The 23,624-nt window shown below is 41.5% G+C and overlaps 1 protein-coding gene across 1 annotated transcript; it reads right to left on the bottom strand.

Moving 5' to 3' along the window:
• Window positions 1-729: 729 nt before the first annotated feature.
• On the bottom strand, window positions 730-17,665 carry fam110d (family with sequence similarity 110 member D). The gene is made up of 2 exons (XM_078252380.1): window positions 17,532-17,665; window positions 730-4,179 (listed from the first exon to the last, which is right to left on the bottom strand). Exon 2 carries the CDS (start codon window positions 3,495-3,497, stop codon window positions 2,130-2,132), a length of 1,368 nt encoding a protein of 455 aa, XP_078108506.1. The 5' UTR covers window positions 3,498-4,179; window positions 17,532-17,665; the 3' UTR covers window positions 730-2,129.
• Window positions 17,666-23,624: the final 5,959 nt, after the last annotated feature.

Raw genomic sequence — 23,624 nt, forward strand, 5'->3', positions numbered from 1 at the left:
GTTAAAGTGTCATTTATGCAGAAAATTGTGTTTTGGCAATATGTGCTATAACTGGTTCACTGAAATTTCACCCAAAAACACAACAAAGAAATTACCATCACACGTTATTTCATTTTTTGTGTTTATTTGATGTGTACATCATACACAAACCTCTTTGGAATAAAAACTAAATCTCTTCTTTATATCAAATAAAAAAAGAGATTCAGAATTTAATGGAGCCACTTTTGTAAACATGCAACCAAATGTTTTTTGTTACAGGGGTTTTTAGGAGCCATGCTGATGATACAGAAAATTAAACATGTCAAAGCTGAAACTAATTGTGTTAATTTATCACATGTACAAATATATTGTGCCCTTGGGTTCAATAATTTTCAGCCCAGAACGCCTCTCAGTCTAACCTCCGCATAACTCGGCAGACCCCCAGTTCATATTTCAGTGGAATCCTACAGGCCAAGCAATGGAATTGACCTTTCATGGAGATAAAGTGAGAATCACTGAAGGATGGATGAAGTGAGGTAGGATCTCTGGTTATCAGAGAAAGGAGGGCGGCTTCAACCTTCACTGCTTGTTTTGATGGGAGACGGGCTGACTGAGCCAGCTGGGAAGGTTGAACGTCCGTAAACTGCCAGATGGTGAAAGTGACATCCTTAAACATTTCGCAGTAAAGGTTTGACAACTTGAGCTCCTTTACTTTTGGAGGTGAATATATTATTTTTTTATGAAGTGAGATTTAAATTCTCATTGTGCTTATATTTGCTTGCAAAAGTCCAGTTTCGCTCTGACAGGAATCTTTCCCTGTTGCTCATCTTGCAACCATATAGCTTACACAGCTGTGAGCACTGAACATGCATGAAGCAGTAGCTGTGGTAATCAATGAGTGTGTCGCAAGTGATTATTGGACAGTGCTTATACTGTGTGAAAGTCATCTTTAGAATTTAGAAAATTAAATGAAAATGATGGAAATTACTGGCCAGGCATGGCTCTTTGTCTACCATAATGCAGGTGGTCCTTTGAATCCAGCTCAGTGTTTAACGTTATATGAGATGAATCTCTGTAAAGAGTCAAAGCTATATGTCTATCTTTCATTTCCTCTCTCTCTGTCCAGTTCAGTGCATTAACAACCCCACAGGGGTGCCTCGCATGTTTGTTCCAACGCCTGCGTTTATGGAGTAAAAAAAAAAAAGCAACACACAAACTAAACTGGGACAGATCCGAATGAGGTACTCACGGTTTACTTCACACTCACACAACTGTTTTCCAGTTTAGAAAAAAACATAGCTTAGTGGTTTTCCATTTTAATTTAGTCATTACAGGAGAGTGTTGGTGTCAAGGACACTAAACTGTGTCCACTGCGTCATGACAAACATACACATATGTGCCTTGTGAGGGGTCACAGGAGCTGATTTCAGATCAGTTCAGTCAATAACTGAAAATAAGCTACAAATGGAGAGGACAGCAACGTCCACTCCACACACAGCCACACACATACACACAGATACCGAATAGTTCCATTCATCAGTAAGGTCTGTCTATACCCACACAATACGTCCTTGAGATCCATAAATACAATATATCAATTTGACCAGAAATAACTAGTAGCAGTTGAAGAAACAGTCTCTTTGGAGTCGGGGAGAGCAAGGGACTAAAGGTAATCATGTGCCATGGAGTGTTAACCCTATGTGCAGACATTTGCGTCTGAAACAAAAGTCAACTGTCAGTGACATTCATTTGAAATTGAAAGAAAAATCTAATTTTTCTAGCTGCTTTGACTTGCATTTGCTGCTTGCAGCTCAAAAAAAGAAACAAGTCCTGTTTTTTCCTTCCATGATGCATTGCGTCAATGCTGCTAGCTAATCACACTGGCACATGCCCATACTCAATGTTGTTTTTGAGATTCAAGTAAATTTCATTCATGATTCAATGCTTTGACTTTTGGTTTGTAGTGCATCTCAACAACAAAGGGTAAAGGTCTGCAGAACCAAATACTCCACCAGGTGATTTCACTAAATAGTTACTTCTCTCTCTGTAAGGATGTACGCATCAGAAAAGAAACCAGGGAACCCTTGTTACGTTAGAAAGAACACCTCAGACACTTAGCACTCCATAACGCATGGTTCCTTGTCCCTATATTAAACAGTAGACTCTTTGGGTCCCTCTCGAGCAGCGTTCTTACACCCGTAAAGCCACTTGATGACACGAGCGTTCCTCTCAATGATTGATACACCATTGGGAAGCTGCTCAGCCAGCTCCTCCTGAAACAGCCCGTCTCCCGAGTGCTGGGAGAATTCGCTGGGCTCTGAGCCACCGCAGCCATCCCCTGAGCCGTCGCAGCCGTCCCTGCCTACACTGCGGAGGGCCAATGAGAGTGTGTCTATGGAGCTGGCACCAGAGAGGAAATTCTCTCGACCCAGACGCTCTATCATGTCCACATCCAGCCCGCAGAAGTCAAAGAAATGCTCCTGCTCTGATGACGCTGAGCAGCACAAACGCAGGTCTGACTTTGAGCGCCGCAACTCCCCAAAATGCCTTCTGGGTACTGGTGGGGGTGACGCACGCTTCCATGGGTCATTCTCATCATCATAGTTACTTGAGCGGTTGCCATTGGTAGTACCATCACTAGTACCATTTGTAAATCCATTCTTAGTCTGTTCAAGCACACAGCTAAAGCCAGGGCTGGAGATAGACCCTGGGCTGCGTTCTTGGTCAGTTTTGCTGGACCTCCTGCTCCCTGGTCCTCCGTCCGTAGTGTCTTTGTCATTGGTCCAAGACATGCGGGAGTCTCCATCCCGTGATGGTGCTTTCTCTTCACCGATCACCATCTTCTGAATTCGGCCTTCACCTCCGCTACTCTTCTCCCTCATGGAGCCCTGGAAAAGGCGGCGGACAAAACTGTAGCCCTTCACCTCCGTGTTATCGTTCTCTCCCGCTGCTGCGCTGCTGGGGCTCTTGCACTCTTTCTTCTGCCTATAAATGACGAGGGAGTCCGGCCTCATCATGCGTTTGCCTGTGCTCCTTCTGAGTACAGGGGCACTGTGTGGTGCTACCAAGGCGTTGATGCCAGGAGTCCTGGGGTTTGGAAGCAGGACATTTTTCATATTGCTCCTGTTATGCGCCTCAACGTCAACAGAAGTCCGTCTGTTCTCCTTCCTGGAGTCATCGTTTTCATTCTCATCTCTTGAGGTGAAGGAGCCAGAGAGTGTAGAGAAGGGGGTGTTGGATGAATGGCGTGGGGGAAGATGAGGCGTCAGACTACCAGGGATGGATATTGCTCGCCGGGGCTGTGGTGGTGGTGTAGCACAGGGCACCAGCACAGGTTCTTGTTTGGTGTTGATCACCTGCTGACTCTTAACATATTTGGCTTTGTCCGCCTCAAGCCTCTCCACAGCGCTGATTGAGCGGCCGTGGCCTCCACCATCTATCTGCCTGCGCAGGTAGTCTGGACCCTTGTTGAGGAGCCTCAGAGGAGAGGGGGATCCAGCTGGCGTTAGGGGCTTCATATTGATTTACTGAGCTGGGAGAGACATCAAAACTGCAGCCCCGTTAATGACTGACCTAGTTTGTGTTTGTAAAAGTGTAGAAAACTGTGACAGCTCTACTTCCTGTTCTCACAGCTCGTGAATCTTCCTTCAGCGGTAATAGATAGGTAGCAATTCAGGAGACCGCAGAGTCCAAATATGTTGTAACGTTTTCTATAGATAGCTTACAGTCTCTTTGTTGGGCAATGTTAGAGCCCAGACAAATTGATATCTCTATCCAGTATTTACACAGGCATTTGGATAGGCAGGCAGGGCACAGGGAAGTCCTTTTTTGTCAGCCAAAAGCACTCCCAAAAGAGACGCTCCCTGCCCACACCGCAGCAGAAATAGCAGGCAGGGGTGCACTTTGAAAGGGTTACTTTTTTCCTCCCACACGGTTTCTTCTCTTTTTCTTTCTCCCAACAACACCATTCACTGTTGATCTTTTCAGTGACGGGTGCCTTGAGAAATGAGATATATTGGCCTCAAATATTTGTTTTGTGCAGTCTGTCTGAGGGACGCCAGGATCAAGACTTTTATTGTTTGGCGCCCGTCGTGGTTGAGGTGACCTGAGGGTGGCCGGCACCGAGGCACTTGGTTCGTTGATGGACAGATGAGGCAGATGAAGATCTCGTCCTTGTCCTCACCTCACCTGCGTGGACTCCTGGGAGACACAAAGAGAGAAGGAGTGGGTTTAGTTGGAAGTGTTATTCTCCAGGGCAATCAACAGAGACCAGATGGCTAAAGGACGGTGGTCCCTAAAGCTCAGCTCAGATTGTGCTTATTTAAAGCTGGAGGGAGTTAGGCAGCAGTGCAGAGCTGACATATGTACACATTTAATGACCCTTACATATTAAATACAGAGGGACAAACCACTCTGTCACTTATGTGGTACGAGTAATTTCATAAATGTAAACACAGATATCACATATAAGAATTAACAAGCACAAGCGGGTAATGTTTCCTATGCATGCATTTCTTTTTCATTGTTTCACTGATTTGTGCCTGGCCTACTGCAGTAATTTTTATTTTTTATTTTTTGTATTATCTATGTTTGTTGTCCTGACAGTATTGCTGCATCCTGTAAGTGTTGGATGAAAGAAAAATGGATGGAACAATGTCTGTCGTTCAGGCTCACGATGAGGTGTCTGCCTCCATACGTTTTCTGCACAGGAAGTTGTACTGAATTATCATTTTTTTCCCTCAAAAGTTGTTCCAGGATTGCTTTAATTAACAGCAAATACAACATCCTGTATAACTGATCATTGAGAAAACCTGGCAAGCAGCTAATAGAGGCTGGGTAATTGTTTTAGTTTTAAAAGGACAGCATTTTAAATCAGAGTTGCATATTCAACTTATTTTTATATAATGTAGCACTGCCACAAGCAAACTGTCTTGGCACCAATTCTTCTGTCTGTCATAGCCATTGTATTGACATACCACGACAAGTAACTCATGGGGTGGAAATATGGAGAGAAAAACAAAACTAAATTGACAGATCAGTTTAGATGACTGCTTTAAAGATTTAAACAAACATCTCTGCTGAAAACTAGACTGAGTTTGTTGTCATTTAAACATCCCAAAGTGCTGCGTAAGTAAACCAATACACTTCAAAAATAACGACTCTTTCATAGCCACAGTTAAACAGCTTCTTTATCAAATTAACAAGCCACTAAAAAAGTTACATGACACCTTAAACCAAATATAAGGCATGACTCGGACATGGACTGCCACATTCTGTATTTATGATGTGTTCTGTGAAGAGAGACGTTTCATATCTTTTAAAGTCTTGATGCTATAAGAGGATTTGGGAGGTGGGGAGGAGGCTGCACGTGTCTATAATGGGATAGGCTCTACCCAAGGAGTATTTATAGCATGAAAACAACCCAGCACAGTTATCATGTATCTATGTATGTGTGCATGTATGTGCATGTGGTCATGGGTATATTTGTCTGCTCTAGTTCTGCACCTGAGCTTTTAAGCATGTGTGTGTGTGTGTGTGTGTCAGCACAAGGCAATAAAAGGGTTCCCTGTAAATGAAAGATGGCCATATGCATAGCCTTTCTCTTATTCTGCACCTTTTTCATGTGCCAAAGTACAAAGTACAAAGTAAGGAGTTTTCCACGTGCAAACTGTGAAGACAAAGAACACGTCTTTGAAACTTAAAACTGTTATAAATACCCTGAGGCACAAGCGGAGCCTGTTTTTCATTCACATCCCTTCAAAATGAATTAAGAGTCCATCTGGAGAGATAAATGCTCCATGTGCTGTGCTGGACAACAGGAGGGTATTGTGCTTATTGTTCCCTCAGGTCTGCCTCAAGTGTTATCAAATGCTATTTTAACTTTTTTATCCAGCTTACATTTAAGTATTTCTGATTAGTGAGACAGAATGACACGCAACAAAGGTCATAAGCTACATTCAAACCCACAACATGACTGAATGCACTTTAGCCCAGGGACACTAAAATCAATAAGCAACACAAAATAATAAAAGCTGTTTTTCTGTCAAAAGAAAACAAATAGTATAGCTGCAATTAAAGAAATATTAATTTCCAAACAAAACAATTAAAAAAGAATATTCTACTGGGTTCAGTTCGACTTTGAGTATTGCCCTCTAGTCTACTCCTACTAAATACTAAACTACTATTGACACATTAGAAGGTGACATTTCACATTCACGTAACTCTACCTGGTTCAGTCTGCACACCCCTCACAGAGAAGCTTGAGCCTGCTAAATGTCAGGCCACCATAAATTCACACAGGAAGGGGGGGCAACTAGTTGTTTTTTTCCAGATGTCGGGCTGTCAGAGCTCAGGAAAGTCAGCCATTGTTTAGTTAGAGTTCCGGAAAAATGTCTCGCAACAGGTGTGGAAGGGAAAGAAAGGGCATGAAACAAGAAAAAAATGGGTAGAAAATGAGGACGTAGTGGGACTAGAGGTTAAAGTGTGTAACTGGGGTTTGGGTATTTATTAGATACCTTTCTTCTGGAACAATCTGTTCCCCATCTGTGTTCAAAATGGAAAAGGCGCAGGCTATGGCTATTGAAGCATTAAAGGGGATTATCACTACAGGAGCCTAAACAAAGTCATTAATCCTGTTGGCTTTCCATTGAGGGGGATGGGTTTAAAGTATTCAAAATGATATGATGAATACATGGGCAATAACAATCCTTACTGACCCAACAGTCGTAACCTTGAAATCCACAACAATATGGGCAATATTTGTCCTACTTCTAATGTATTTCTTTGGTTCTGATCTTAATGGTGTGTGCATTCATTGAATCTGACATTACAAACTTTAAGGAAACCAGCCTTTTTCAGAGGTTATCTCTTGCTCCAAGTGTCTCATCAAGACAATGTCTTGATGAGAAAAGGTGCTAAATTCTGTATAGCCTACGACTGATATAAGTGTATTTTCTTCTAAAGAAATGTGCATTATGAAAAGGTTACGTTTGACACAAAAACACACACACACACACACACACACACACACACACACACACACACAGAGTGAACAAGTGACTCAACTGGGATTTGCTGGAGAACAATAGCCACCATTAGCTCAATTGACCATAATGAGCCAGATTAGTACCCAGCACCTTCTCCTGTGATCTCAAGGTTTGTGAAAAGCGTGAGATGGCTGTAGAATATTTCTCGTCTCTCACTGTAGGTTGTCATTAACCTCTACACCCTTCCCTTCTTTCTCATCTCTATAGTGAACAACCCCCCACCTTCTCCTTCCTAATGCTACCTAACCGTGTGTCTTTCATTCCCTCGTTCCCACTCTTCGTCTCTTATGCCACAGGGCTTCCTTACCCTCTCATTTTCCTCCCTACTCTATCACTCTCTTCCTGTATACACCCTGTGTCTCTCTGTGTCTGATTGTAATTTTCAAAAGCTTTTGCCAAGCAAGATGTCTAATATATGAGAATTGATTTTGTTATTTAAGTAGTAACTTACATTTTTATATGGAACAGTGGTTCCCAAGGGGTTGCAAGAGGGGTCCCAATATGATTATTATAAATGAATTTTCTTTTTGCTGCTTATTTTTTGAGTAATACTGAAGTGATACCTCTTATGAACTATTCAAATGAAGCAATCTTAGAAAAGAAATCCCATTTTGGTTAAACTGATCCTAGTTCAGAGACTTAAGCAACCCAGGACAAGGGGTCAAGAGTAGGCATTGCTCACCTATAAAGGATCATAAACCAAAATGTTTGGGAACCAGTGGTCTAAAGTCTTATTGATCTTTCAAAAGAAACATCCTCTGACATACACAAACGTTTCCATTTTATTTGTTTCAATACAAAAGTGATCTGAGTACAATGTTGCCTTTGTTTTCTTCTTGTAAACATACATGTGCAACAGCTAGAAAGAGAAAAGTGGCAAGCTTGTCCAAGTGTCGGTCTCAGAAAGTTACATAAAATGTCAACTGCAGAGCCCCCCAATTCTGAAGTTGGAAAGATATAGGGGCGAAGGTTTCAGACAATGTACGATTCTGGTCCATTTACTAAACTAAATATGTATTACATAGGCTCTATGTGAGCCTTATTACAGGAAGTGTTCAAGGTCAGTCTCTGGCTATTGTACATAACACGTAATGGATGTACAACATGACCAACTGCCTGTCTGCCCTGTATCTTCCTTTCTTGCCTCCCCCGTGTCCTCCCTGTGAAACGGATGGCCCGGCCTGCAGGGGAGGCTTAGCTAGGCGCCCCCATGCAGCTAAAGAGGAACCAGATGTTTTGTGTCATGGTACGTAAAGATGCTCGGACAGCCCTGACAGATATCTGTCATGGGAAGGGGCTGTGTACTTCAATTTTCCTTTTAATCAACAGCATTGTTTGTGCCTCTTGCATTTGACCCTTGAGCACACAAAGCAGGTCATGTTTAAGTTTTTGGTTATACTGTCACATTGCCTACACATATTTGACAGTGAAAAAGTGCAGTTCTGCTTATTTTTCTGATGTGAAAGCGGTGCCCCAGAAAGAAGCTAAACACCAAAGATTCCAGGAAGTGTTTGTTTGCCCCACGAGAGCACACAGAAGAATAACTTAATCTGGGCTCGCTGGGCGAAGAAAAACCAGCTGGCCCCAGATCAGAAGATAGAGGAAGTTAAAGGAAGTGAATTATGTATTCAGTGAGGTAAACACAACATAGGAGGTTAATACATTCACAAGGACCACCTTTGAAGCTCTTGGGAATGAATTCAGCACACTTACCTGTCAAATTAATCTTTGGACAGATGAGAGGCATCTGCTGCCGACAAGGAACCAACTGGCCACCTCTAACGTCTTTCCTCTCTTTAGCTGTCCTCTTGCAAATCCCACTTTCTTTATAGTAACATCTGGCACCACTCTTAAGGATGACACAGACTAATGATCATCACTAATTGACTGAAATGTCTGAATGTTCAAATGTTAACCAAAGCTCTTTATGTCATGACAAAGCATCTGTGCACATTGATTCTCAACAGTGTGAGTATAAAGCTCCTGCATGGCCACTAATGAGCCACAATTCAGGAGTTTGTCCGGTATGGTTGTCAACCATCACTACGGACCCAGACCTCAAGAAGTCTGTAATGGGGCAGGACAAAGAAAAGGAGGTGTCTTCTTCAATTATCCAAATGGCGAGACATTTCTTTGCATTATTAATGGACCAAAACAAAGGTCCTCCTCCAGATCTACAGATAGGTATTGACCTGGTTGCTCTGCCTCATTAGTCAGGGAGGGAAAGGGACAAATAACAACATGGGGACAGTAAAATGTAAGAGATGGAGCCGCAGGACACATATCGTCCCTTCAAAGACAAAGCCTGGTAGCCAGTTGTAAATCCTATCACCATTGTGAAGCCTTGAGCACCATTAGCTGCTTGATCTACGGTGAGAGGCTAGGGCCTTGCTCCACATTCATGCAAAGCAGCAGTAGGCCACCTGGGACGACTTAAGGGACCCCCGACCTGAATAGGCCTCCTCCCAAACCGTAAAATGGACAAGATGGGCTCTTAACTCACTGCTGCAGCTCTTTTGTCATTCAAAGCAAATCATTGCAGAGACAGATGAGCTATGGAGCCACAAACCAAAGAAGCTAGGCCAGTGTAGACCTTGAGATGACCATGATAAGATATGTACCACTCAGCAACATGCTGGGTGTCTGTGTGGATGTTCTACTCACAATAACCAAAAACTTTAAATGTAACAGTTAATAAGTAAACAACGCAAGTCAGCCCAATTGGCTAAGAGGGCTAATAATCAGCTAAAAACCTTATTAGCCTATCAGTGGGTTAGAAATCGTTTTTCCTAAGTAAAAAAAAAAAGTGAAAACACAAAAATTTGAGAGCACATTCTACTCACAATAAAAAAAAAAAAAAAAACGTTTTTAGCATAACAGCTTTTTAGCATTAGCTTGTTAGCCAACTGGTTTGTAAAATGGCTCATAATAATAATTAGTTTTTTAGCTGATTTGTTATTTGAGAGTTATTGAAAATAAGTTCAAAAAATCTTAAGCGTCACATAAGAGTCTGGTAACCTTTGATGGACATTAGCCTATACACTACAGTACATTGGAGATCAATAAAAATAAAAAAAATCCCCATCTTAATCGAAAGTGTAAATAATTGTTAGTTGGCTGTATTCCACTAATCTGATGTAATAATTATAACATTATAAGATTTCAGTGACTGATTTAACCTGTGACGAGGTCAATTCATTATACTGTAAGTCAGGTTTTTATCAGCACTGTAACACCCACACAGGTCTAACAAAGATAACGTCGGCTGAGATATCATGTTCACATTTATTTTTGCACTTATCATCCGACTGGGCAAGTTCCTTTTTCTTCTCAGCTAAGGGTCTAGGAATAGTGCTGATACTGTTGATAATTAAACAGCTCTGACCTATAAAGTTTTATGAGTCACTGTTTACTTTTTCAGCAACTGAAAAAGAACTGTGCTCAAGCTCTGCCTTCAGCTCAGTTTGACATAAGTGATACAAAAGTCTCTCAGATGATCTCTACACCAGGGGCACTGTGTCAGGAAACCAAATAAACCACACTGTAACACAGAGACACCTGAACCTACGTCCCAGTCCAGGAATGTGAAGCCCGGGTGCGATCTATCAGTGTCGATGAGTGAACTATTGACGGGTGAATACATGCGCTTACAAGGAGATGACGTATCCCTGGATCCTCATATAAGAACTGTAGAGAAAAGGTATTATTATTGAAGCCAAACACCCAGAGAGACATTGGTGGGAGATAACTTGTATGTCTCCACTTGTATGACTATACTCATCTGTGGAGCATGGATCTATTAAACAATAAAAAACGTGTCTTAAAAAAGCAGCTCATTTCAGCTCATTCAAACGTTTCTATAACTCAGGTGCACATATATCACATGCACAATATTGTTGCTTCTGGATAAGCCTGCCTGACTACCCACACATGCAAGAATTATGTTTTGATAGAGCTTACTCGAACGACAGAAAATTGTTTTGATAAGAATTGTTGAAGTAACTTTTTTTTTTAAGTGCCAAAAGTTCACAAGTTTCTGACGTATGAATTGTTTTCTTAGTCCTCTTATGGTTGCTGTTAGTCGGACAATTTAACCAATTTGAAGACATCAGCATGGGCTCAGTTCTTGCTAGTTTCTGACATTTTATAGACCAAACAGTTAACAGAAAATAGTTATTGGATTAATCGTTGTAGCCCTACATGGCAGTTCAGTGTGGCTTTTGAAATTTTAGACCTGATGGTCCTCAACGATGGTGAACGATGGTCAGGACATTTTCTCCTTAGTTCCACAGCTTTACTTATTTTTTACAGCGTTACTTTTTTTTGGATGTTTTTATATGCCTACATAGAATGTATTGCCACACAACGTTGTGTGGCAATACATTCTATGAAATTGGAGTGCTGTCCTAGTAGCTTTATTTATGATTATTCACTTTAACGATCCAGCACCCAGCCGTCAAAGCGTATTAAGTATCTACGTGAGTTGAGCGCGTCCAGTCCTATTTTGTATTTATGTGCCCAAATCATTTCTGAACCCATGCATGTCACTTAATCTGTAGTTCCAACTGTGGCTACGGCAAAAACAACCTAGCGCTGTTCCTTGGGCTTCATAGAAGACAATACTAGTGCAACAATTAGAGTTTTTCAGTTAAATCGATAAACTGACAGTTATCAGTTAAATCCTTGGATGAGGCTAGCCAACGTGTGTAGTGTGTCATATGAATGTTTGTGTGGGAGAAGACAGCAATAAGAGAGAGTGCGTGCAGGAGAGAGCTAAGTCCAGATCTGGGCTACATCAAGTAGACATCCCAACTCTAAACAGCATTGTTTTGTAAATTATGACCACCACCGCTGCTGCTCCCTCCACATGCCAGCCTGGCTTATGTGACCAGCAGTACAAACCCAATGACTTACTGTGTGTGTGCAGCACAGCCCTGGACTGGGAATGCACTTTGCAACTCAGGGTAACACAGAGCTCCCCTAAAAAAGCCTGTTCTGAGGCTGTTTATACAGCACAGTGCATAGGCAGAGATCTAGGCACATCTCTCAATCTCCCAGAGTCTTAAATTATGAAGGCCTGTTCCCACACTGTGCACCCTCATTAAGCTCTCAGCTGGTGAGACTGCACTGAAAGACAGCACTGTCTGGCCAGCTGCCAGATGTTTCATTTCACCAAGTCGGCACATTTTTTACTCTGCCAGGCATATGTCTGCTTCAACAAAGTGATAAAAGACGCTTCAATGGATGGTAGCTGTTAGACTTACAAAGAATAAGTAAAATGTCAAAACATGGTAAGTGGTGGTAAATCATACACCTGTTTACCTGCATTTGTGCTGAGTGAAACCTCCTAAAAACCGAAGCAATAAAAAGCCACACTACTGTGATGGATAAAATAAGCATATATACATAGAGAGGGCGGAAACCCACTATGTCTAGGTTTTGTTTTAACATTTAGAATAATAAATGAGACGATTTGGGTGATGCTCATTACTTAGAAAGCAGAACTCAATACAGAACTCCCAGAGTGACTAAAAAGAAAGGAAATTAGTGTAACCTCTGTGTAACCCCTCCCTTTTTTTCACACAGACACACCAGGTTGCCAAAAGGACATCCACACAACATTTGCAGAAATATTTCAAACACATGTTGCTGATGTTAGCAGTAAAATGTTAACACCGACTTGTGAGGATTTGTGACAGGGCTGTTTGGGGTTGGTTAGAGCTTAAAGATGCTCCAGCTGTGCTGTGTCCCCAAATACTGGGTCATCTGTGACTGTAGTGTCAACCCCCCCCACTGTGTAACTACATACTCTTCACCACTTTAAATGTGCCAGCATTGATTTGCTATCTGCACAGCTGAACACTGTTAAACAAGGTTCATTTAGTACAACTCCTGATGAAATAAAATGCTTCACTAACACATTTTAAAATGCCGTCTTTTTCATATCGAATAAGGAAACGATCATCCAGTCCTGTTTTCTTGCTGGCTGGCATTAAAGTAAAGCATTAAAGACATGGCCTCAAAACTTTAGTATTTCTTTATGACAATAAATAGGAATGACTAATGAACTACAATCAAAGTTTAAGCTTGGAAAAAAACACCTTTAGTTAATATTTATAAAAAGTCAAAAACTTTAACTAATCTGCTTCATCAGTAATGTGTAGGTGAGGTTTGATTCAATTTGATTGGCCGTGCTGAAATCAATACCACAACTGTCATCATACTTTGATTTAACTGTTGCTGAATCCTGATTGGTGCAGAAATAGAAATATGTGACCCAAATTTCCAAGTGAGTCCTATCCTCTTCGTACCGGAGAGAAAAGCAAGGACAAAAACATAAATACAAAATTGTCTCTTGTAAAATAACCAAAACATTTGCTACGATATTTTATTTTCCTACCCCATCCCTCATTGTGAAAAGCTGATTCCCACCATGCTTTTTTAAGGGCCTTAAATCCAACGCTAATCTCTTGCAACCAAAACTTTCCAACTACAAGAAAAGAATTCCCAAAACTCTGTTACACAAAGACCCTCGACTGAGCTATTCTGTTTATCCTCGCTGCCATCTACGCTTAGCTGTTAACCTCCGCTGAACCTGCCAGCTGTCCTCTCTCATTACCGACCGACCGACCGACCTGCTTCTCGGCAAACAGACCCCCGAGTGCCACAGAGAGAGACCCCGCCATTCGTCCCCCTTCTCCTCATACCTTCCTCTCCTCCTTCGCGTCCTGTCAGAATCAGAAAACATCTGGAGTAGACGGAAGAGTTTGAGTGGAGCTGCGTCGATGGACCCCCTCCTGTGTCGGAGGAAATGTCCAGGCCTGTGTCATCTTCCTCACGGTTGAGCGGACACAGCGCTGCAATGGTTGAGTGTGATGGGATGTGGCAGAGCTACAGAGGCGCCCGGTCGGACTGTGAACAATTACGGGGATGTGAGAGCAACGGAGAGAGGGGCTGCTCTCACAGCTGTCACCCACACACAGGGGACTGTCGGGAGATGGAGATCTGTCAGATCATGTTTCATGATTTCGTTGCACACAATAAATTATGAATTGAGTTATGAGCCCATGGAGATGGGAGTGATGTAAGAGCAGACTTCAGGCCTCAAGAAATGACGAGACTGATTATGATAATGATCATATCAGTTCCAAAGTTAGATACAAACATTTGGTGCAAATTTTCATTTCTACTCACAAGCTAAAATATATTCAAAGGCATTTCTCGAGAGTGCGGCATCATAAATCTTTAAAGGGATCAGCCAACAAGTAAGAGTTTCACTCCAAAAAGCTATATACATTTTGAAAAAGATGTCTTTGCTCATCAAATTATCACTTCAATGAATATGAATCCGCACTCTGTGTTAACAAAACAGAAGAAATACTAGCTTGGTACATACAGTAGATGGTAGGTTATACTTCTAGTTTCAGCCAGCAATACTTTGTAATAGTGGGTATTACTTTATCATAGGGTGCCTGCCAGAATATGTTGTTCTTCTGCTGGATGTAACTGAGAAGCTGTGACTTTTTTTTGACAAGTTCCTTTTTTTTTTCAAACTGTTCTTCCTGAAAATGTCAGCGAGGAAGTTCCCAGAGACAGTCTCTACAATGGCCCAACAAGGTGACAAGGAGCAATAAAGCTAAATTATAAGCCCCACCGTTTGTGTGTTAGTGTTTGAAGTCTCACACTGTTGTGGACCTCAAATGTCTAAAACCAGCTGCTGTTCAGCAACACACACACAAACACAGTGCCAGGGGCAAGATGATGTCATTAGCAGGGTACATTTTCTTCTTCTAATTAGAAACTCCAGCTTCCGCCACAACTTGGGGGTCTCTACATGTAACCATGCAACAAAACGGGGATTAAAGAGAACAAATGTTTGACATCCCTCTTATTAAATACGATGTTTTCAAGACTGAGCTCCGCAGGAAAGCAAAACCATGCCTTGAATGTGACTGTGGTACAGTGGAACTTTGAGTGATAAGAAACACATGAGTGGCCCATTGTGAACTCAAACCACAAAATATCTTGCGGCTTCCGCTTGTCCTCCTCAGTCAGCATTGATGTGGCTCAAACCGATCAGATTATACACTTGAAGAGCCTCAAAAAACAGTGTCAAGTAAAAACATTTTTGTTTTTCGGGGGTGAAAATTGGAAAATAAAAGAGAAATCCTGGTATGCCTCTGTATCCCATAAAATATTCCTGTCTTTAACCTGTGCTAGGTCATGAACAGGTCAGTGATATGGTGGCGGCTACAGTGTGGTGAGTGCATAAAGTTTAGTGTCTCAGAAGTCATAAAGTCAACATGATTCTCCAGGCTTTCTAAAGTGTTGTACCACCAACACCATCACCAATAATATCACCGCTGGTGCTATGAGCCAAGCGGGAAGGCAAAGACCTAAATTACGTTTCATTTAGTCATGTTAATGATGTCAGGCCTCCTGTCAACACCCCAGACGGAGAATGCAGCGAGCAGCTCTGTGCTTTTGTGCCCCTGGGCTCTCTGCTCTGTAACGGGAGGAAGTATTCTCGTCTGCTCCGCTGGGATCAGCATCAAACACAGATGCAGCCGAATTACAGCTGGAAAATTAGCAAATTGCCACATGAATCCGGGGAGAAATAGGGGGTTGGAACCGTTTACGACCGCTCCACACAGTCATTTTGCAGGTAGGAATTCAATCGGAGAGATGTTTGTATGCTGTGTTCAAACATGCGCAACATGAAGGATTGATGTCGGCTGTAGGTGTTTATGATCTATGACTCATCATAGCTTTCAGGCAGGGATGCAAACTGGGATAGGTTTGTGGGCTTAAACTTTCAAGAAAAACAAGAGTTGAATCATGGAAAGATATGGAGATAATGGGCATGAATCTACCTTCTTGTAATTTATTGTACGTCATGCTCAAGTGCCTTGAAGGTGAGCACACCCAAAACTATAAGTAAAGCAATCTTATATACGTTTATCTTTTCAGCCAACATGTACTCCTTCAAGTGCTCAGAAAAATTGGAATTTGAGCCACTTAATGTACTTTGTGTTGGTCAGTTAATTTTTTTAACCACTGTATTCTCTCATGCAGGGGACTGCAAGATCCCCTCCTCCCTCTGGAAAGTAATAGTAAAGCTTCATCACTGCCAGTTCATGATCCGCATCAAAAAGCATGAATTATCCCTCCTGCGGCTACACACAGGCCAAACCAACACATGCTCACCTATGAATCTCAGGGTGAACGTGTTTACAGGACATGTGTGGTCTGTTTAGTCTGGCTCCTAAAAGTTGTTTATGCTCCTGACCCCACACTGAACAAACCAACCCAGGATGCATGAAACCTATCAGTAGAGAGTTAGGGGGGGGTGGGGGGGGAAGAGGTGGGTCAAGGTGGAGTTGACCCCGAGGGCACGTGATTGTCTCTTTTGAGGAGACAGCCTCTACAGTCTTTTCAGTTTTAGAGTGGGTGGGTTGCATAATGACCCCTCAGGTCCCCAACTTACTTTTGTTCCTTTGTAAGTTCTCAGGTAACACTGTCTTAGGCTTCATAATGTTTTTATTAGTGTTATAACTGATTACAAAAACGATGTATTTGTCATAAATGAACTGATTGGTAGGAAAATGCCTAATTTAATTCAACATTACAAGACTTTTCTTCCCTGATTAGATGCCTGAAAGCCAGAGCCTAATTTGTGACGTTCCCCTGATTTCATCCAGCTGTAAATATTTAGAGCAGAGTTAAGATGGGATAAACCTGCTGCCCCAGGTTAACGGTACCCGCTTTAATCAGAGCACAGTGGTCAGTCATTTCTCCATTCCATGCAGCTATTATTGACTGGCTTCAAGGCTGGACTTAGATCCACATTACACAGGTTTACATGGCAGATGATGAATTGCTGCACTTGTCAACTTCTCAGAAGAAGAAAAACTGTTTTGGGGTCGATCCATAAACCTGGTGTGTTGTTTATTATGGATAATCCAGCTACAAGAAGTCTGACATCCATCACAGACACACTGCCACGGAGCATTTGCATTTAAGAGCATTGGTCATAAACACACCAAAAATATCTGAGGCATGACTCTTAAGAAGACAAACTAAAGTAATCCTGTTGTCAATTTTCAAAGGGCAGACACGCGTAGCCTTTTATTTCTTGGGGTAGAGATTTATCCAATTTTGGATTTAAGTCATATTTAATAATAGTAATATAGTTATTTTATACAAAAAGTGCCACAGACAAGCAGTAGCCTACCAGAGCATTATATGGTTTTGTTACCAGGCTATTAATGCGCGACCTACCCATGCCAATCTTTCACTAATGTTAAGCTGTAAAATAGTGCTGCCACATCACGAGAGCAGCCCGAAGGAAAAGTGGAAAATAATCACGCAAGATCACAGATCCGATGAATCAATTTATCCCCGAATCCACCCTGATCGGCCCCCGAAAAACTTCACAAATGAATCTCGACTGACACATCTACATCTACTTGCATTAAAAAAAAAGAAAGTCAGCTCCTCTCTCACCTTGTTCGCTCAGTTTATCCACTCTTGTTGTCTTTCAAATCCCGAAAAGGTGCGGAGATCCTCTCTGTGACAGACGGCGTGATTCAGCGCGGCTCTGCGCTCTGAGCTCTGCGCTCTGCGGGGACTGCTGGCACACTGACGGACCGCTGCATGGCAACGGCAACAGCAAGATAAAGAGGGAGTCCCTACAGCGGAGGGGGGTGGGCAGGTATGAGGCTGTGTAAACTGACTCCTGTGCAGCCTGTAGGGAGCTGAGTGGACGGGTACAGTACGGGGCACTAAAGTGACAAATATAACATTGTAATTTTCATAACTTCCTAAACATTGTTATAGTAGAAGTGGTAGAAGTTTAATCAAATCAATCAGTGGCAAGGGTGACCAGTGCCCCCCCCACCCATGGCCCTACTAACTGTGGAAAATAGTTTTAGACATTTGTAAACCCCCCCCCCCCTTTAGCCCCAGAGAGGGGATGTTATTCATGTGCAGTAATACATAAAACGTAGGTTAACACTGATTGAGTATTCTTGTGTTTATTGTTATATGTGTATCATTAGTCTTTTTGTAGAACCAAACCTATGGAGGTTTGATGGTATGTAACACTTGTGCTAAATATATTTGGTACCCCTAAAATCGCATGGTCCCTCCATTTCAAATGGTCTAGAACCTCCACTGAGCGGCCCATAGTCGCCTATTTTGAAATACGTGAATGAAGTAGCCTATATATTTCTAATAGAGCATACTAAGTCCCACCTAATGGCTCTATTAATAGTTAATAAGTCATTCATGTGTTGTAGATCATATAGGCTATAACCCATTAATAAGGATAACTTTGGGGATTCCAGGTTGTGAACAAATCCATGATTGCTATATCCTTTAATTCATCAAGAATACTTTTTTTTTTTTTTTTTTACTTTGATGTTAGTACTTGTGTTTAAAACTCAGTGTTTGCACTCTTGTTGTACCTTGTTTATTCATGTACTGCTGCTGTGACCCCTCCAATGCCACCACTTTGGAAAAAGCTGGAGAACACCTGAAGCGAAATCTGTTAATTCATTTATTATATTCTGTTTACTAAATTAATTAATTGCTCAGCCTACTGAGTAGTTTGAAAGTAGTTGAATCCATGCTGATTGGTTGTAGCCTACTTTCTAACTAATGTCAATCCGGCGTTTGTTTGTTTGATTGATTGTGCTTTAATCAGTATTGTTCTCCTGTTGTTGATTCATGAATCTTAACAGTGCACTTCACACATTATCTTAGCGGACTTTTAGCTTTAAAAGCCTCACAATTAACACATATCACACATGATCTGAGCAGCTTTAGCCCCTTTGATGTTGTAAGAGTCACACGTGTCACAGTTAGATTAAATAACACCAGAAAATGTTCCTTATGTAATAGAGCTGGAAAGCATTGCATTCATGACTCATTTAAATGTAATGTTTTTTTTTATTTCTGGCCCTCTACTTATTGCTGCCTTTCTGAATGAAACGTACTTGTTGATTAGCTGTTGGCAATTATTGATTAAGTAGCAGCATGCAGTTTTACTCAATACGTGACTGAAAGCACAGTTAAAAAGTGAATTTTTGCAGCTGTGTGTTGGTCGTTCTCAGCGATCATCCTCTCTCCTTCTGTGTTTTCTCTGCTCACCCTCCTCCATCCACCTCCCTTCGTCATAAAACACAGCTCAACACAACATGGCTCAGAGAGGTCGGGAGGGGGAGGGGGTGAGAAAGAGAGATAAAGGAGTGATCCACGCATTTCACACACACCTGTTTCTCATTCTAAAGCTCATCACTCTCGACAGGGTAGACAGGCGAGTGAGGAAGCACAGCACACGCGGATCCACTGGAAACATTTTACAGAGAATATAAACATGCTCCAAAACAGAGCCATCCTAAGGCTCACATGATCAGTGGTGGAAGAAGTAGTTCAGATCCTTTACTAAAGTAAAAGTACTAATACCACACTGTCAGAATACTCTGTTACAAGTAAAATTCCTACATTGAAAATGTTACTTAAGTAAAAGCATGTTAGTATCCTCAGGAAAATGTACTTTAAGTATTAAAAGTAGAAAGCAGAAAAATGTTCACATTTTAGAAACTGGAAACGATCAAAACAGTTCTGTCAATCAACAGCTAGTTTAATGTATAAGAAAAACATTGTATTTTATAAACGACATGTGTTTTGCGTACACAAATCTTAATATGTGATGTAACTAATTAAAGCTGTCAACGTTGTGGAGTAAAAAGTATAATATTTCCCTCGGAAATGTAGTGGAGTAGAAGTAGAAATTGCCATGAAAAGGAAAGACTCAGTACCTCAAATTTGTACTCAAGTACAATACTTGAGTAAATGTACTTAGTTACAGTCCACTACTGCACGTGACCCATACATATTCCATATATCACATGCACACTCCTGTCCTTATTGTGCTGTGGCGCCCGTGCACAACATTTTACACTTAACGGGCCAAAACTGCTCCTGTCTGTAGCTCACAGGAACAGGGTTAAACTGGTGTTTCAAGTTAGGAAACATGAAGTTTAAAAATAGAAAGCATGCTCAGCAAAGCTGTGAAAGAATACAGGTCTTAAAAAAAGAGATCAATACACTCCTGTATTATTTGAGGAATGGCATTTCTCAAAATAGAAGTTTCTGTAATTTCTGTAGTCACGCTACATTTGGGGCACCTCCAGACTGGAGCCATGGCTGCCCTCTGCCACATCTGGGTCACACAATCTGCTGACCCCGTTCCCTGACCTCTACCCTCGCAGTCACGACTCAAGGAAGCCACACTTCCTGCTGAGCAATGTGTGCGAGGTGGCGAGCGATCTCAGCCTTGTTTGACGCCTTTTTTTTTTTGCCCCCAGGAGGGCACTTCCTATGTCGAGAGTTTTATCTCCGCTGCTGCTATGTGGTTGTGGACGGCCGATGTAGCAGGTGGCTAATTCCTAGCATGATTGCTGGTGCCAGTCAGCTGTTTTGGACCCTGTTAACTCGAGGGGCGATAATCCTGTAAAAGCTGTGAAAGATCACGTACTGAGAGGGCGAGGGGACAACCAGGGTCCAAAAGGATCTGTAATGTTTCAACTGTGAGGGATCGGACTGGTAGTAGTTGAGAGATCCCCCCTTCTCCTCGATATGTTAAAGTACACAACAAGAAAATCTCCAGTTCATCAATAATTGTTGTCTATTATCAGAGGTGGAAGAAGTACTCAGTAACCCTAACCCTAAGTACTTCAAATTTGTACTTAAGTACAATACTTGAGTAAATGTACTTAGTTACATTCCAGTCTATTATTGAGTCTGAACTTCTTGTTTTCTCAAAAACAGATTATTATTTCAATCAGTTTCCATTACAAATCAACCTTTTTTTCAAGAATATTCTAATTAGCTTTTGGTCAGAGACCTCTGAATGCCTACATACATTTATATTACACATCAGAATTTTTTCCTATCATTATACATTACATTTTAGCTAAAGCACCTCCAGCAAGTCTATATTTGGTAAGCAGTAATCTTTAATTATTGGACTTAAATAGTGTTTTTTTCGAAAATGAGGCAAAACAACTTTATTTGTTGAAATGATCTTACTGCACTAAGAGATTCATTTAAACCTGCTTTAAGAAAGCAACACTTCTAGGACTCAATAATGAAAAAGAATAACTGGACAAGATGGCAGTGTTTGCAGTTTGCATTAACCTTTCTTAGGTTTAGTCTTCCACAGTTTATATTTAAGGAGCATGTTAGCCAAAATCTTAATATCTTGGTGACGTGACTGTTACAGTTTAAGGGATTGATGGGCAGAGCTGTGCCCATTTTAAATACTTTTGTACATTCTCTTATTCAAATACCTCAGCATTTTTGCCATAAGCCTTCTTTGAACCAATTTCCTGAAGGACAGGGATGAAGGCCTCTCCATGTTGCTAACATGCGTTATATAACACGTGGAAACAGGATAGCCACAAGAAATCTGGGAAATATTAGTTTGTCATGTACTTTCTGTGTATTTCCATGATGCCTAAAAGCTTTTAAAAAGACAAGTACTTGGCCACAGTTACTGTATGTATGCTTCAATCTCTAGATAAATAATTTCTTATATGGGAATTAAATATTAATATTACCATGTAGGTTACAGGGTTGAACACACAAGCATATGCACATTTGACCCTCAGTCGGTACTGTATGTGTGAGTGCCTACATACACTGTACCGCTGGTGCAAATTCACAGGGCACCAAATGTGTATTGATCCGCAACTGAAAATAGTCCCAAAACAATTCACTATTTACCATAATTGAGTAACTTTTGCTAGAAACTACAGTGCCCAGCTGTTTTAAGGGATTTCTGAGCCTTTTTTAAACTATATATTTGTGAACTGATTTTAAAGATGTATCTCCAGCAGGAACCAATGGGCTTGTGGCTGAGTCCCACAGGGTAGGAGAGTCAGAATGTATTTAAAGATAACTAAAGCATTGGTTTTAATCTTTTTATGAGATGTGTGATTGTTTGACTAACAAACAGTTCTTGGGGAAAATTGTGACCAGTTAAAATGTTCTCACTTTTAAACATCTAAGACAAAAATAGAAGCACAATAGCACACACACGTACACACACACACAAGCTCGAGGATTAATGACACTTCAAAGGGAGGAAGCCGCACCGTGGCCAGCTTCCTGCCCCGGCCCATCTTGGACCATTTGCTGGTATCTCTGTCGCTGATGACGGCCTTGCGAGCCATGTGGTGGCTATTTGGAGCCACAGAGCTAATCGTCTGTATTAGCACTTGGTCTTCCGTTGGTTAAGTTCATATTCATATAACCACGTATAGTGCTTTGGGTTGCAAAACACATTTGCTAAGTATAATAACATAACTTCTAGGAGAGAGCATTGATTTTTCTGCTGTCATTTCATCTAAAAGATCTCGCACAGTGAACGTTTACAACGTCTCCGCCTCATCTCATCTCTACATGAATGTGACTTGAGGCCAAAACCTGGTGGTTTACTTTAACATGCTCGCACCGGTGTGTCCCCCCTCCTGTTTATCTTGGCCTTTGTGCTGACCTTTACCCCTCTCCCCACCACAACCTGCCAGTTACGACACCTTTTGTTTGGAGTCTACATCTGGTGGAGGAACAGCATGGCCCTACATTGTTTTGTTTTAGTGCTCACAATCTTGCTCAAAGGAGAAAAAGGAGAAGGAGAAGGAAAGGGGGGAAGACGTTTGCAAAAAATCCTGAATATGTCAGAATTGTTGACCTAGTGCCACAGTTGTTTGGATGTACATGAAGCATTGTTTTGTTCGAGCTCCAACATGCCTTGGCTCTGATCACGTCTGGGTTGTAGCCGAATCCTAGCGAGATTTGAATCAGAATCAGAATCAGAATCAGATTCAGAATCAGAATCAGAATCAGAAAAGCTTTATTGCCAAGTACGTTTTTTACACATACAAGGAATTTGTTTTGGTGTTGTAGGTGCATGTCACACATTCTCTAAAATAAGAGATTAAACAGAACAAAACAATATAAGTATAAATATATATGCAGTATGTATTAAAAATAAGAGAATACAAATTAAAATAAAAAGAGCAGTACAGCAGATAGAGTACAGTGGAAGTGCTGTGTTGTGGATCGGAGCCATCTGCTGACATGTCTCTGGGCAACTCACAGCTCTTTTTGTTTGCTGAATGAGTGTACGCTGAGAATGGCAGGAATGCAGTGTGTGTAATATTTCCTGATATTAAAGATCAATATTTGTGCAAGAACAGAGAGAAGCAGCTATCTCATCACACAAAAAGACATTCTCTGGGTGTTTCCACTTGGCTCAGGGATTCATTAGCCTTTGGCAGAACATCTTTCCTGTGCTGAAACAATACCAGACGTTGAAGGGCCTCGCCAGAGAAGGAGCTCGCATTATGGAAAGCAGTCAGACGCAGAGGTCAGTCAGCCAACAGGTCTCCACATAAACAACCCAAACCAACACATTCAGGCATTCTTGTGAAAACAAACACTGGATATTAGGGGATTCGTTTTTGTATGTGGGTCAGTGGCTGTCAGCTGGATGGCTATAGACGTTGTCATGTCTAGATGGCAGCTGCG

This window comes from Sander vitreus, chromosome 6 (assembly GCF_031162955.1).
Source record: "Sander vitreus isolate 19-12246 chromosome 6, sanVit1, whole genome shotgun sequence".
In the NCBI taxonomy this organism is placed as follows: Eukaryota; Metazoa; Chordata; class Actinopteri; order Perciformes; family Percidae; genus Sander; species Sander vitreus.

Coding starts and splice junctions, on each gene's coding strand:
- fam110d (XM_078252380.1), bottom strand. CDS start 3,497: ATGAAGCCCCTAACGCCAGCTGGATCCCCCTCTCCTCTGAGGCTCCTC.